This window comes from Punica granatum, chromosome 1 (assembly GCF_007655135.1).
Source record: "Punica granatum isolate Tunisia-2019 chromosome 1, ASM765513v2, whole genome shotgun sequence".
Classification (NCBI taxonomy): Eukaryota; Viridiplantae; Streptophyta; class Magnoliopsida; order Myrtales; family Lythraceae; genus Punica; species Punica granatum.
Window position 1 is genome coordinate 47,012,940 of NC_045127.1, and position 13,682 is coordinate 47,026,621.

At 36.7% G+C, this 13,682-nt stretch overlaps 1 protein-coding gene across 2 annotated transcripts; it reads right to left on the reverse strand.

The window, feature by feature from the left end:
• Window positions 1-1,808: 1,808 nt before the first annotated feature.
• Window positions 1,809-6,832, reverse strand: LOC116200323 (NAC domain-containing protein 7). Of its 2 annotated transcripts, none has more exons than XM_031531191.1 (4): window positions 6,061-6,832; window positions 3,593-3,781; window positions 3,177-3,433; window positions 1,809-2,773 (listed from the first exon to the last, which is right to left on the reverse strand). In XM_031531191.1, exons 2-4 carry the CDS (start codon window positions 3,750-3,752, stop codon window positions 2,156-2,158), a joined length of 1,035 nt encoding a protein of 344 aa, XP_031387051.1. In that variant the 5' UTR covers window positions 3,753-3,781; window positions 6,061-6,832; the 3' UTR covers window positions 1,809-2,155. The 2 variants fall into 2 exon arrangements, with proteins under 2 accessions (XP_031387051.1, XP_031387045.1); XM_031531185.1 differs by having other exon boundaries at window positions 3,177-3,448; window positions 6,061-6,830.
• Window positions 6,833-13,682: the final 6,850 nt, after the last annotated feature.

The following is a 13,682-nucleotide window of genomic DNA, read 5'->3' on the forward strand; positions in this document are numbered from 1 at the left end:
TACCACTTAAAAGCATTGTAACTAGTTGTTATTTAACATTCAACTTAATATTTTCTTCCTGACATATAATAGACAAACATTAGACTATATATATTCGTCTTCTTATCGGCATGTGCATGAAAGCACGCCCAATGATTGTGTCTCTCATTTGCTTTTGGAGGGATTGATCTCATGCTTGACTTTGGACCCGAAATTGCTCCAAAGTTCATACTTGTGGCTCCTGGTCAATTTACATTACACCCCAAGATGGAACATCATAATATATAAGTAGACTTTTTTCTTTCTCCCAGTTTTCTCACCCATCCGTTTCCTCCGTGTTCTGTGTGGAAACCAAACAACCGTATTGGCCTTTTCAAACTCATCATATATAGGTGAAACAACATCGCCCATCAGTCAAAGGTTGCCTGACGAACTGCAAGTGCAACCATAAGCTTTCGAAGGAGTCGGTGTAGTCTCTTCTTTTATTTCGTTTCCTACTGCTTTCTGTTTATTTCGTTGCAGCTTTCCCTTTGTGGTAAGTTCGTTTCTTTCCCATTAACGTGCTGTAAGAAAATCTGTCTGTTGTTCCTTGGATTTCTGCCCTCGAACACTCGAGGAATATGTCCCATGCATGCTGCTTTTCAGGAGCCCGGGAACTACGTGTTTACCTGGCCAGAGAACTTGCTTATGTAGCAGCTTTGACTGAACTTATTCAGTTCCATGCACTGGATAAATGAGATTATTATTTTGTAGCAGAACCTTCTCTGGCCACTGCTATTTCATCGAGTTGTGTGCATACATATATATGTCCACAATGAGTTGTGCTGATGCATTGTTGATTCAATGAGATGAAGCGATCCGTGTCTTTATTTTGGTCTTACTTAATTTGAGGAATGAGAGGGAATAAGGCCATTTCTCATTGTTCCAGTGTTGGATTTTTAGTTCAGACGATGCGTTTCACCTTTGTTTTTCTTTCTATGGTTTCTCTCATAACTCAAGTCTTGAACTTTTATTGAAAGTCGGAAGCCAAACATACACCTAAAAGTGCCAATATAAGTACTTCGAATATTTGATGTGAAGCTAAACTTGGACCAAAAGGACTAAAGTTCGATAATGTTGATCTTCAATGTTCTTCTTCAGGGTGAGAACCTACGGTTGATTGTTAATGATGAGAGCATTAATTAGACCATCTTATGTTAGAGTCTCTATGAATTGTACTCATTAATAGGCTACTCATCCTTTAGTGGCCTCTGCACATACACTTTCTTCCCTTTCAAACATTTTCGCGACATATGTGGTACCATGCATACCCGTCCTAGTCTATTATCATGTAATAGAAGATTGGATCTTTCTTTTGATCATATAGCATGAATATTACATGTTCATTTTATATGAATGAAGTAGCTCTTGTAATATTAAATACCAGGAAGAACTGATAATAAGAGTTCCATTTTGACATTTAGGAGGAACTGTACAACACTATTAATAGAACAAGCTGCTATTAACTGCATATCTATGGTTACCTATATTTTATACAGAAAGATCATCTGCTTGAACTAGGGGATCCCGCTCTAACAACTGAAATTAAGTACATTATACAGAAGGCGATTGCTTGTTCAAGAACTACAACTTTGGATTAGCTAGTTTGTGTACACAGGTGAGTATACAAATTAATTTGATGGTAAAACAAAAAATGTACATCGATAAGAAAGTTCATCTCAACAAAAAAAAAAGAAGAAGGAAAAAAGAAACTGAAAAAAAAACACATTTATGTGGTTAATTACCCTTTTTTTTTTTCAGATAGTGATTTCTAGGTATAACCAGAATGAGAACAAAAGAAAAAAGGTAAGCTAGACGGGGGAGCAAAGAAACCCCAATCTAACCTTCCATACATAATTTTTGTTCGAGAAAAAAGTACAATCAGACCTCAACGAGCCATTCCCAATATCACTCGATGATAGATATAGTCGGTCACCTAGGTACATTTACTAAGCTTCATCATATTTGTAGTCATATTATCTAGCTCATGTCCAATAAAAGCTAAAGCAATACCAGTTTTAGTTTTATTATGTACACAGCAACATGGAATATCCCAAAGTCCTTCCTTTTGGTTGGCGTGTCGATGTGCGTTCTAAGATCAGCATGAGATTTTTCTAACTCATATTGACATTTTCCTTTACTTCCATAGCTCGATTTGGCAACTGGAGTTGGGCACGGCCATGAATTCCTGAGAAACTCCTTGCTTCTTCGACTCTATGCTATTCATTTGGTTTGCCATGTGAAATGCTGTTGGATTGGCGTAAGTGGCGTCCTTTGGATTACCAGCATCATCGTGGCTCAACTGAGATGCGACAAATTTATCCAGGACCCGCCAGTCGGTCACCTGGTCTTGTGCCTGCTCGTTTGAGTTTCCGAAAAGTGATGTGCTCATACTCTGATTGTGGATTTGTTGCATATGCTCCTGTTCTGTGAGGGTTGAAGTTTGAAAATTGCTCCCAGTGCTGTTGTTCCTTTCATAGACATAAGGAACTACTGAATTAGGGCTTTCGAGTTGGGGCATTTGGAGGAATAAGGCATCGTGATGTGGCATGTTGTATTGAAGCTCGAGTTCTTGCTTGCACGGATATGGATGGCGATATGATGATGCATACGGCTGAGAAACCTGCCTTGGAGAATCAAGTTCTGGCATAAATGAAACCTGATCGTCATACCAACACGGAGAATCGTAGTCTCCCATCTTCCTTACGGCAGTCATTCGCTTCTTGAAAACTCGACAAACGACCCATCCTTCCTCCTGAATGAAGCATATTAAGAACATTAGTGCTAAACGTAAAGATGGGATATATAGAATGCAATAAAACTACCATACTGTAAGATGATGTGTACGTGCCATCAGCTGATCACAACGGCCGACAAAACAGAAGAAAATATACACAAAGAAACGTTTGATTAGATACGTCATATAACAAATAACATTCAAAATCGGAAACCACTGATTGCAAACACTTTATCAACAATTACAACCTTGAAATAAGTGAATTTAAAATATTTCCAGTAATTATAGATTCATGATTAAACTAGTCATGTAGGAATAATATTTTCTTATCAAGATTTTGCTTAAAAATTCACCATACCCTCGTTTATTAAACATTTTTATGAATGTATAAGGAAAAGATATATCCACATGTAATTCTTGCCTGGGGGGTTCCATTTTCGTTCGTCTCCAGGCGATACTCATGCATGATCCAGTCAGACTTCTGTCCATTCGGGGCTCGTCCTTTGTAAAAGACCAAGGTTTTTCTCATGCCAATAAGACTCTGCTTGGAGTAAATAGCCTTATCTCTTCCGGTGGCCTTCCAAAATCCAGCTTTTGTGGCTCTATTAGTGCGAGTTCCGGTCGGATATTTCTTATCCTTGTGGCTGAAGAAGTACCAGTCATTTTGCTCTTCAGTCCCTATTTTGCACAACTCTGTCCAAATCAAAAGCCATACATATATATATATATACATATGGAACTTTTGCATTAGTAAACCCAATTATTTGTACTTTTAGAAAAAAAGAGATTTGCTGTCTAGATTACTGTAATTATTGTCTATCCTTGTTAAATATGTACCTTGCAGATCCCATGGCTCAATTTTATAAAGATCAACATCTCTGATAACATCCAAGTCGATCCGCTTGGAGGCAACTTTTTTCCTCAGGTAATAATCGACGAGTTCTTCATCTGTGGGATGAAACCGGAAGCCCGGAGGAACATGTGAAAATGAATTCATTATCTCCCAATGTCACAATTAATGAAGGCCTGCAAAAATCACATATAAAAAGAAAAAAACCTATAAGCATCAATACATAATGAAAAGATCAACATCAAAAATTGATTTCTGGTCATGTCTGTACTACACGAAAGTGTGAATGTTGCCAAGCAAAATTGATTTTAACTGATAACTCTCCTCGTATTTTATGTATTTTCATGAGTTAACAGGGAGATAGGAGCTTAAATGAATTACACTTTATTAATTAATTTCTCAACACTGTTACATTTCTACGTGGACCTTGAGCTTACAACAATATTTGGTATATGACGTGTAATCGTGGAAATAAGCAATGGAGTTCACTTACAAACACAGGTACAGAGGAAATAAGCTAGATGAGGTAACAAAGGTTTACGTATGCAAGAATTGCTGGCATGCATAAAGTGTTTTGTCCAACGATCATATTCATTGTCTCCCTTTTGGCGCTTACTTTGATATAGAAGAGCATGAATTAATCTATTATGCAACAATATACTAAAAACAGTGTGTAATGTCCAAAGTAAAACCAAATAAGAGTAAAAAAGGATATATTTCTTCGTGATTATATTTGTCTGCTAAGCTTTTTGATAGCATGATGTGCTTCTCTCTCATGTTATGTTCTCAAAATGCAAAACATGCCTTCTTTTACCTTTGCATGAGGCCGTGACACAAACATAACGAAAACAAATATCTAATGAGACATGAACTATGACCAAGTTACAAAGATTTAGCTATAAAAATTATTACGATGATCAGGGAGAGTGTTTGTAAATCGTGGTGTGGCGAGGTCAAAAAAAAAAAAAAAAGGTGACGTGTGGTGAGCTTGGAGTCATATGTATTCATGAACACAAATACAACTCCTGAGATCCCTTTGAAGGGTTAGCATACAACCATGTCAATCGCTTTCTTAATAAATTTGTTGATTCTCAAATGTATTTTTGAGTCTGTACATTTAAGATTTCACTTATAAGTAGTAGACTGAAAGAAACAACCCATGAGAGAAAGAAAAAAGGACATAAGTTAAGCCAAGAATCAAGGTTAGAAACATTGGTATGGTACTATAGGCGAAAGCACAATTATTTCACATAACCCAATAGTACGAACAAAGGTAACAGTTAATTATTCATATGTGGAATTAGATAAGTTAAGCCAAATATAAATGTAATAATAAGTTGCCATAACCTATAATATTCTTAATGATGTGGATTAAATATATAAATTAATAGAGATCTATAAGCTGGACAAAAACCTAATTGCTTGTTTGCCCGAGGCATGCTAAATTGGAATGAAACATATACCACAAAGTCCTTCTCCACTCAATAAAGTAAGCGTATATGATAGCTATGGGGGGAATCAGATAACATCAACGACCCATGCTTGCTAGCTAGGCAAAGAGAATTATGAAGAGATTGCATTCCTTTTCAAATAGTGCCAAGTTTACAATAAAAATGAAGGCATGAAATTATAAGTGCATGACGAATATAATCATTTACTTTATTTTAATGTTAAATGAAAATTCATTTTTACATTCATAATGCTAATTAACAATTATGTATTTTACTTATGCACACAGACTATGTTGACAAAATTTTGGACATGTAAAAATCTATCTGAGATTGTAATTAAGCTCAAGTTTTGCACGTGAAAATTAGCTTGAAAAAAAATTTAAAAGCAAACCACTGCATATGTATGTGTATGTGTGTGTGTAGTCCTTCATTTGATATATTTATGTACGAATATCGAGAAAAGAAAAGGAAGATTATGAAAAGGCCAAAAAAGAAAAAAAGAAAAGGAAAGTGAGACAAAAGGAAAAAGAAAGATCCATCCAGTGTATGGATGGCAAGTAAATACTTAACACCTCATGTATTGAAGTAATTACAAATGATTAGGTTTCTTTCTTGGGGTGTAATGCATGCAAGAACAAAGACAAAAACTATAATCACTAAGCTTAATCATCCCAACCTCCCAACTTATATATGGAGGAGACACGCATGATCAGGAAGCAGATCAAGTTCAACTCATCAAATACACTATAAGGCCAGTAGATCATCAATTATTCGCTTGAAGTAGTGCTCGCTTAATGATCAACATGATTAAATCCTATCTTAATTATGATCTCCCTGCTATATCATGCGGACTTGTGACTCGGAAAGACTTGCTTGCTTTCAATGAGTATAGCGCAGAGGCCGATCGAGATGGTGGAGGAAGAAGTAGAAGAGGAGTGGAAGAAGAAGAGGAAGAAGAAGATCAAGGACAAGAACCAAGGAATAGCTAGGATAGGAGAGCTTACGCAGGTATGGTACGATATCGATGGTGTGTAGAGGAACCCAAGCTGCCAACTGGGTCTTGCCTTCACGTACAGATCCGATCAGCTCAGGTCTCTGGAGGTTCGTCTGAGGTTGCTGCCGGGTGTTCCTTGGTCACTCTACGGCAACCCTTTTCCAAGGCCGAAGCAGAGACAAACAGACAAAGGACAAGGTGGGGGCAGAGAGAGAGAATGGAAAGGTTTTTTTTCTCCTCGGGAATTGAACTCATCGACGACACAGACTGAACGAAAAGAAAGAAGTGTGTTCTTTTCCTGTCGAGAGAGAGATCAGATCCCGAGGAGGCTACCAAATGGGAAAGGAGAGAGACGAGAGGAGAAAAGGGGTTGGAGGAAATGGAAAGGTCTGAGGAAGAACGGGAAAAACTGGAGGGAGAAGGAGAGATTTATATATACAAGAATATATATTGATATAATGGCTAATGGCTATGCCCTAATAACAATCCATCCATCACTCGCTCTCAACTCAGACGAGGATCATCGATTCGACTCTCTATCTTTCTTTCTTTCTCTCTCCTTATCTTCTACAGATTGCTTGATTGCTGCAAAAGCTTTGCTGAATAAATAAAATGGCGGGAGAGGGAAGGAGGCTCTTAAGAATAGCCCAACAAAGAAATAGAGAGAGAGAGAGAGAGAGAGAGAGAGAGAGAGAGAGAGAGAGGGTTTTCAGGCCACCAGCAACTGATGGAGACCTTGCAGAGAAGAGAAGAGGAAGGGCAAAGCTAGCCTAGCTAGAGAAGACAGAATGGAATAGAGAGAATGTTGTTCTTATTATATTTAGCCTTTTGCTGTCCCTTCTGATCAGAGAGAGAGAGAAAGTGATGTGAGCATTGATGAGATGAGGTGAGCTTCTTGAAGACTACTCTGCCTCTCACACGACCGAAAAGTGCAACTTCACAAAAAAAAAAAAAAAAAAAAGAACAACACAACACAACGCAAAAAGACCTTTGCTGACATTAATATGAATTATATATATGCAAACAAGAGATCAAAAGTTTTGATGACAATATTCTCTCTCTCTCTCTCTCTCTCTCTCTCTCTCTCTCTCTCTCTCTCTCGGTGGGGGTAAGGAAAACAACACATTCTTCTTACACAATACATAAAGTTAGAGAGGCAGCTTGCACATCTCTCCTAGCTACCTCTCTCTTTCTTTGCATCGATCCCTTATTGTGCAGAGCGTGGTGCAGACGATAATATTGATAATGCCTGGCTTGATTACACTAATAGCTTCATTATTCATTACCAAAAGAGTAAGTATATCTAACAATAAGAATTGGTTCAAGCAGTTCGTCTTAAATAAGATAGTGAATGAAAAAAAATTCTTAATTGGGAAAATTTTATCCCTTAATAAGACGACTTAACTTAAACTGGATTAGTTGGGGCCTATTGAATTTCTGGATACCAGGTACACACATGAAAGAATAAGTATATATGACATATATTTTAAATGGCATCTTGATTCTTAATTATGTTTCATCAACCTAGCTAGTCGTGTGACATTGAGGTGCAAAATGTGTAACCCTTTCACCAGGAATATCAGTGGAACTAGTTCTGACATAATGCCTATGGCTCGACTGTATACATCGACATGCAACATGTGCGTGCACATATAGGCATGCATGGACCATATAATTGAGTGCACACATCAACATATGAATGCCTGTAAATCTACTCTTTTTCTAATTAGTCCCATGAATAAATCCGCAAAGAGATGCATGAAGTTGCCAATAAGTCACCGATGAGGCAAAGGTGGGGTGCTTATATCTTTTCAAATTTCTCGAAATATGAAGAGAGAGTTTATTGTTAATATTATTTTTTGAAAATGGCCATACGCCAAACTTTTCCAATTGAAATTTTCCGCGTCCCATAAACATTAACACAGCCGCGTGGACCATAGTCCCATATATAACAAGCTATTATAAACATATATATCGTGTCCCAATTAAATATTACAAAATTAATATATATAAATAAGATAAAAATTTCTTCACTGCAAAAGTGCAGATAAAATAATAAATAAACAGATAATTGCGATAACTATATGGAAATGCCCTTTTAAGGGTTCCCCAACAAAAGTGTTCCAAAAGTCAATATATTAACATTGCCTCTCAGGCCCTCACCAGCAAATCGCACGCGGCCTCTGGTTGGTCGGCCTGCATTTTCCCCCATTTAATTTAATTTAATTTAATTTCTCTCGCAATTTCTTTTTTACATTATACATATTTCTTTTTTAATTTCTTTGCCGATGAAGCCCCACAGAGCGGGCCCCACAAACCGACAAGGGCAATGGGACGGCGACGTCTCTCCAAATTCTTAACCGTAAACGGCTCGGCTAGCCGATTGGACCGGCTGGCTCCGTTCGTGGAGGAAGAACCCGTGGTGGTGGAGAGTGGGTCCCAGTAGGGACTCTTTTATTTTATGATATTAAGGGGGGAGTTTCTCTGTACGTGGCGGCTGATGGTCCGGCGTGGGCTCGCCCGCGATCATTAAGCTCACCATTCGGCCGCAGGCCAGTTGCCCGAGCGGGGCCCACTCCATTATCCCCATTCTCCCCCGTTTTGGGCCCACTCATGCTTGGGGAAATATCATAACCGCTCCCCGTTCATTCTATCTTCTCTCATTTTAGTCCATTCCAGTTCTTTGTTCTATCAAGAATCATGGGACAAGGTAGGTTTGTTCCTTCTGTTGACGGTTTTATTAGTTCAACATTTTCGGATGAAAATTTGATAAAACATAACTTATTTACATACGAGACATCGTGCATATATATGAAAATTTTCAAGAAAAAAATTGATCAAACTTATTAAATTTCCATTGGATTTATATGGGTTTGGATCCATATCAACTTAAAAGCTAAAGTCAATAAGTGTTGGTACCCGTTTGATATAAATCCACAATTTTTTTAAATTTTTTCCATGTGGAATTTTATAATTTCCAACACTTATTTTCACGCGCAACGTGTGATTTTTTCTACCTACTTGTTGACGTGCCATTAAACACCTGCTCTCAACAACTGACCTCAAGCCGGACTTATCTTCCATGCTCTAGTAAGAGGGGACTAATATGAGGTGCACTCTTGGCTGCACTCGAATATATTGGATCTGGCGTGGTGTGTGTGTGCACACTCGCATTGGCGCGCATATGGGTAATCTAGGCTCTAATACCATATTGAATTTATATTGGACTTATATAAACCTATACCCATATTCACTTAAAAGCTCAAGTTAATAAGTATTAGTATCCAAATCTCATATAAACCAATGGATGTTGATTCATTTTTTCCATGTGGGATTAATATATTCTCAATATTCGCACGCCTTCATGTGAGACGTGTAGTCTATTTTTGCTTACACGTTATCACGTGCCCTTAAGCATTCGCCCTCAACAATTGACTTTGAGATGGACTCATTTTTCCTCGCTCGGGCGAGGGGGGACTAACATGAGGCACACTCTTGGCTGCATTCGGACATATTGGGCTTAGCGTGGTGTTGATGCATATACCCATATACTCGAACTTATAAGTATCGATACCCAAATCTCATATAATTCCATAGTTATTATTTTATTTTTTCCATGTGGGGTTTTATAATTCCCAACAAAACTCGAAATAAATATATATCTCTAATCGGAAATTTATATTATGCACGATTGAGAAATATTATCATTATTAATGAGGTCATATAACTTTGAATAAGCATAGCAACATATATAACACTTCATACGAAGTAATAGCATCAACATTTCACTAATCAGAAATTCTAACCTGGCAGTGTTAGGAATGATACGTATCATTCCAATCTTCAAGCCATTAACTAAGGGATTAAAATGGGCTAGCTAACAAAGTAAAGGGACTTCAGTTAAGAAAAGAAAAGAGTAAAATAAAAGTACAAGAAATCCTACTAATAAGAAAAAATCGAACACTAAATTTATTGTTTCCAAGACATAACGCGTGGCACTATACTATATCTGATTTTCGAAACTTTTATTTGTATTTAGGGTTAATGACAAAAAAAGTATGAATTTTTACTTTTTTTTTGTAATTTTGATACGAACTTTATTTTTTGGCAAAAAAAGCACGAATTTTGATTTTCTTTTCAAGTTAGGCATCTGTGTCATTTTCCATCAATTTTGCTAACGTGACAAAAAACGGTGCCTACATGGCAAACAATGTTACCCCATGTAGCAAAAATAATAAAAATTTAGAGAAAAATATATAAAAAAAGATAGAGAAATGTTTGGAGAAAGGGTGACGGTCCCGGCTAAACACCATAACTTCAATTGGGGTTGTCTTCAGAGGACATCAAGCGGAAGCGGTGGCAGGGATCGAGCCTCTACCCACCGAAATCAAGATAATCCCCAAGGGTGGTGGCTGGGATCGAAACCCTAACTGTCGAATCAGGGGAACCCTTAATTTAACGATTCTCCCGATTCCGGCAAGTAGATCATTGATTTCATTCACCACTCCCCTGATCAGGCTCATTGGTGCCCTTTAGGGTCATCAGCGACTCCAATTGGGAGGCACTGGCCCATCATTTCTCCGATCAATGGCTTTCTCTCTCTTTTTCTTTTAATTTTTAAATTTTTTTGCTGAAGTGTCATGACACCATTTACCATGTAGACACCGTTTTTCGCCAAGTCAACAAAATGAATGAAAAATGACACGGATACTTAACGCGACAAGAAAATCAAAGTTCGTGTTTTTTTGTCAAAAAATAAAATTTGTGTCAAAATTTTTTTTAAAAAAAAACCAGAATTCATGCTTTTTTTTTTTGACATAATTCTTATTTTTAATTAAGCTAAGATTATTTAGGGGTTATCCAAATGGCTTGTGGGGAGGACACTAGTCGCAATCTATTAGGTGGTTTGTTTGTGCGTGCGGATAAGTTAAAACCCGTCTCGCCACTGCTTTTTTTCCCGGGGTTTCGGGCCGGTCCGTCGCCCGAGCTGGTGGGCCTTAGGAGCGAAGGCTGGCTAGATCACAGGCGTAATAACTAATCGTTCTTATTAGTACTATGTTCCTTTTTTCTTTTTAATGTATATTATTAAAATAATATATAATAACTTTATTGATACTTTGTTTTTTGGCTATCTTTCTGTGGGAAACAAGGTATTTAGATAGAAGTGAAGCAAAAGTCTCATACGTTATCCAAGTATCATCTATTGTCCCCACTTGGCTGACTTGGCCATTGACCATTAGAGTTTAAGTTACATATGGGTGCACTTTTCTTATTGTAATTCCATCATTGGCCTTGAGAGTTATGTACATGGAAACCTTTCTTCATCTTAAATATACTAATTTTTTTTTCTTTTTTCGATAATAAGAGAAACTCGTAATCTAATATAATAAAATAAAATATGAAATATACAACTTTCGTTTCATATATCGAGTGGATTGGAAATGGGATAAAAAGATGCATACATATCGATGCAAGAGAAAGTAAAAAATGATATATATAATTAATCAAAAGAAAGATATACTAGTCTAAATGATCCAATATGATCTAAATATTGGTATCAAGAGTGTACATACGTACCTGTGATCATCTCTTTACTTTTATTAATACTAATGCTATAGATATTGATCTAACACAATATCTGTAAAAACCCTCAATTTGTGCATGTAACATCACATCTTAAATATCAGGCACATTCGTTTAGCGATCGCTTACACTGTCGATCTGGATCGACAATTTTCACTATGCTTGACATTCCAACCATTTTAACATTGCTTTAGAATGTTAACGAACATTAGTTGTGCTGAGTCTGGGACAAGAAGGGCATATGGAGGCAAAACAACCAGACCAGCACAAAATCAAAAAGTTCCAATTTGTACTACTTTTTGTTGGGATGATCATAAATAATATGTGTTGCTGTAGAGACTGGCATTTATTAGCAAAAAGTGAATATAAGCCAAATAAAATAGATAGAGAAGATTTCTTTGGTGGCATACTTACATATGTATATATATGTATGTAAGTATTCCAAGTGAATGGTGGGGCCTTTGCTTAATGATTGCTGAAATAGAACCATTATTATTTCGGTTCCCCACGTTTACAAGGGAGAGAGGATGTGGCCAAAGTGCAAAACTTCCTTTAAGATATGCCCCAATGAGATGTGGAAAGGCTCCTGTTCTTTCTGATGGTGGTTCTCTCTCGTTCCTCTTCCTCTCTCTGGTTACGAAAAATTCTTTAGTGGTGCTATTTCGTTTCGTATAATCAGAAAGAATCAATTAAAATGCAGTAAATTCATAAATGAAATGTTAATCATACGAGCAATTGGCATAATTGTTGCTAATTACGATAGTCATTTTGATTTTTTCTCACCGTATTATTTTGAGAGTTGCTTTTTTAGTGCATATTTTTTTTTTCATACTATATATAACTAATTTGGACCCTTAAATTCTCCTCAATCTAATCTAAACAATGCATTTTTATAAGTTTTAAAATTAAAAAACACACTCTTGAAAAATTACGATCCGATCCATTTGTTATGTAAAATGTGATTTTTGTCAACAATTCTTTCCGTCAATTTTCAATCCCATCACAAATCCAAATTGATGACTTGGATTCCTATTATTGCGCCACGTATAATATTAAACCAAACCGGTTAAGGAATTACAGTCTATTACCTCATTGGGCTCAAATCAAAATGTACAAGGAATTACACATCCGCGAGCTCGATGGAGATGAATTCATTCAATTTCACAAGCTCTTCAATTCCAAACAGTGATTGACTGCTCTGATCAGTCCCAATCACAAGAAAGATCCCTACCACTTTCACTTGACAGCATACTGCATTGGAACTCGCCTCCCGAACCATGGAAAGCTCCTCCTTCGGGCCGAAACTACTTCGGGGGCTGGCAGAAGCATGTCATCAATCCGGATTTGTGATATGATTGAAAACTGACGAAAAGAGTTACGGACGAAAATCACATTTTAAAAATCACATTGGTCCATGAGTGATGACTAATTTGTAACACTATTGGATGTTTGTGGGATGAAAATAGGAAAGTAAAAAATGGAAATATTTTAAAAAAACTATGTAAAATGAATGGTCCATATTAAATGAGAAAGATCTAAGAGCTCATATTAGTTTTATACGGTGTGAAAAAAAAAAATCAAAATTATGCATGGTAGAATTTGGGTTATTATGAGGTAGGATTTATCTCTTGATTATATATATTCCTTCCAGACACTTGGCAATTAAGTGGAAAAATTAACCAAGTGGGGCCCCATCTGCTTGGTAAGTTCCTATTGGCTACCCAATTCTTATAAAAAGATTAAAAAAGAGGTTATCTTTGATGTCACCAGGGAGAGAAAGTGTTGGATTGAATGTTGATTCTCAATCACGTCAAAAGTTTCGATATATGTCGGTTGGCATGTACCTATTTGCCAGGGTTTATACTAAAACGAAAACAATTATAAGCCGGGACATTCTATATAGTTTTAAATTCTCGTATGAGACGCTGTATCGAGAGAGTCCAATTAAATGTTACTATTCAAGTTATGTTTATTTGAACTTAAAATTAAGCATTTAAAATTAAGTGTTGAAAATTTCATCATTTAAGAGAATAAGTACATAATTGGTTA

Coding starts and splice junctions, on each gene's coding strand:
- LOC116200323 (XM_031531185.1), bottom strand. CDS start 3,752: ATGAATTCATTTTCACATGTTCCTCCGGGCTTCCGGTTTCATCCCACA. Junction 3,449..3,592: donor TGAGCCATGGGATCTGCAAG/GTACATATTTAA, acceptor TGATTTGGACAG/AGTTGTGCAAAATAGGGACT. Junction 2,774..3,176: donor ACGAAAATGGAACCCCCCAG/GCAAGAATTACA, acceptor TGCTTCATTCAG/GAGGAAGGATGGGTCGTTTG.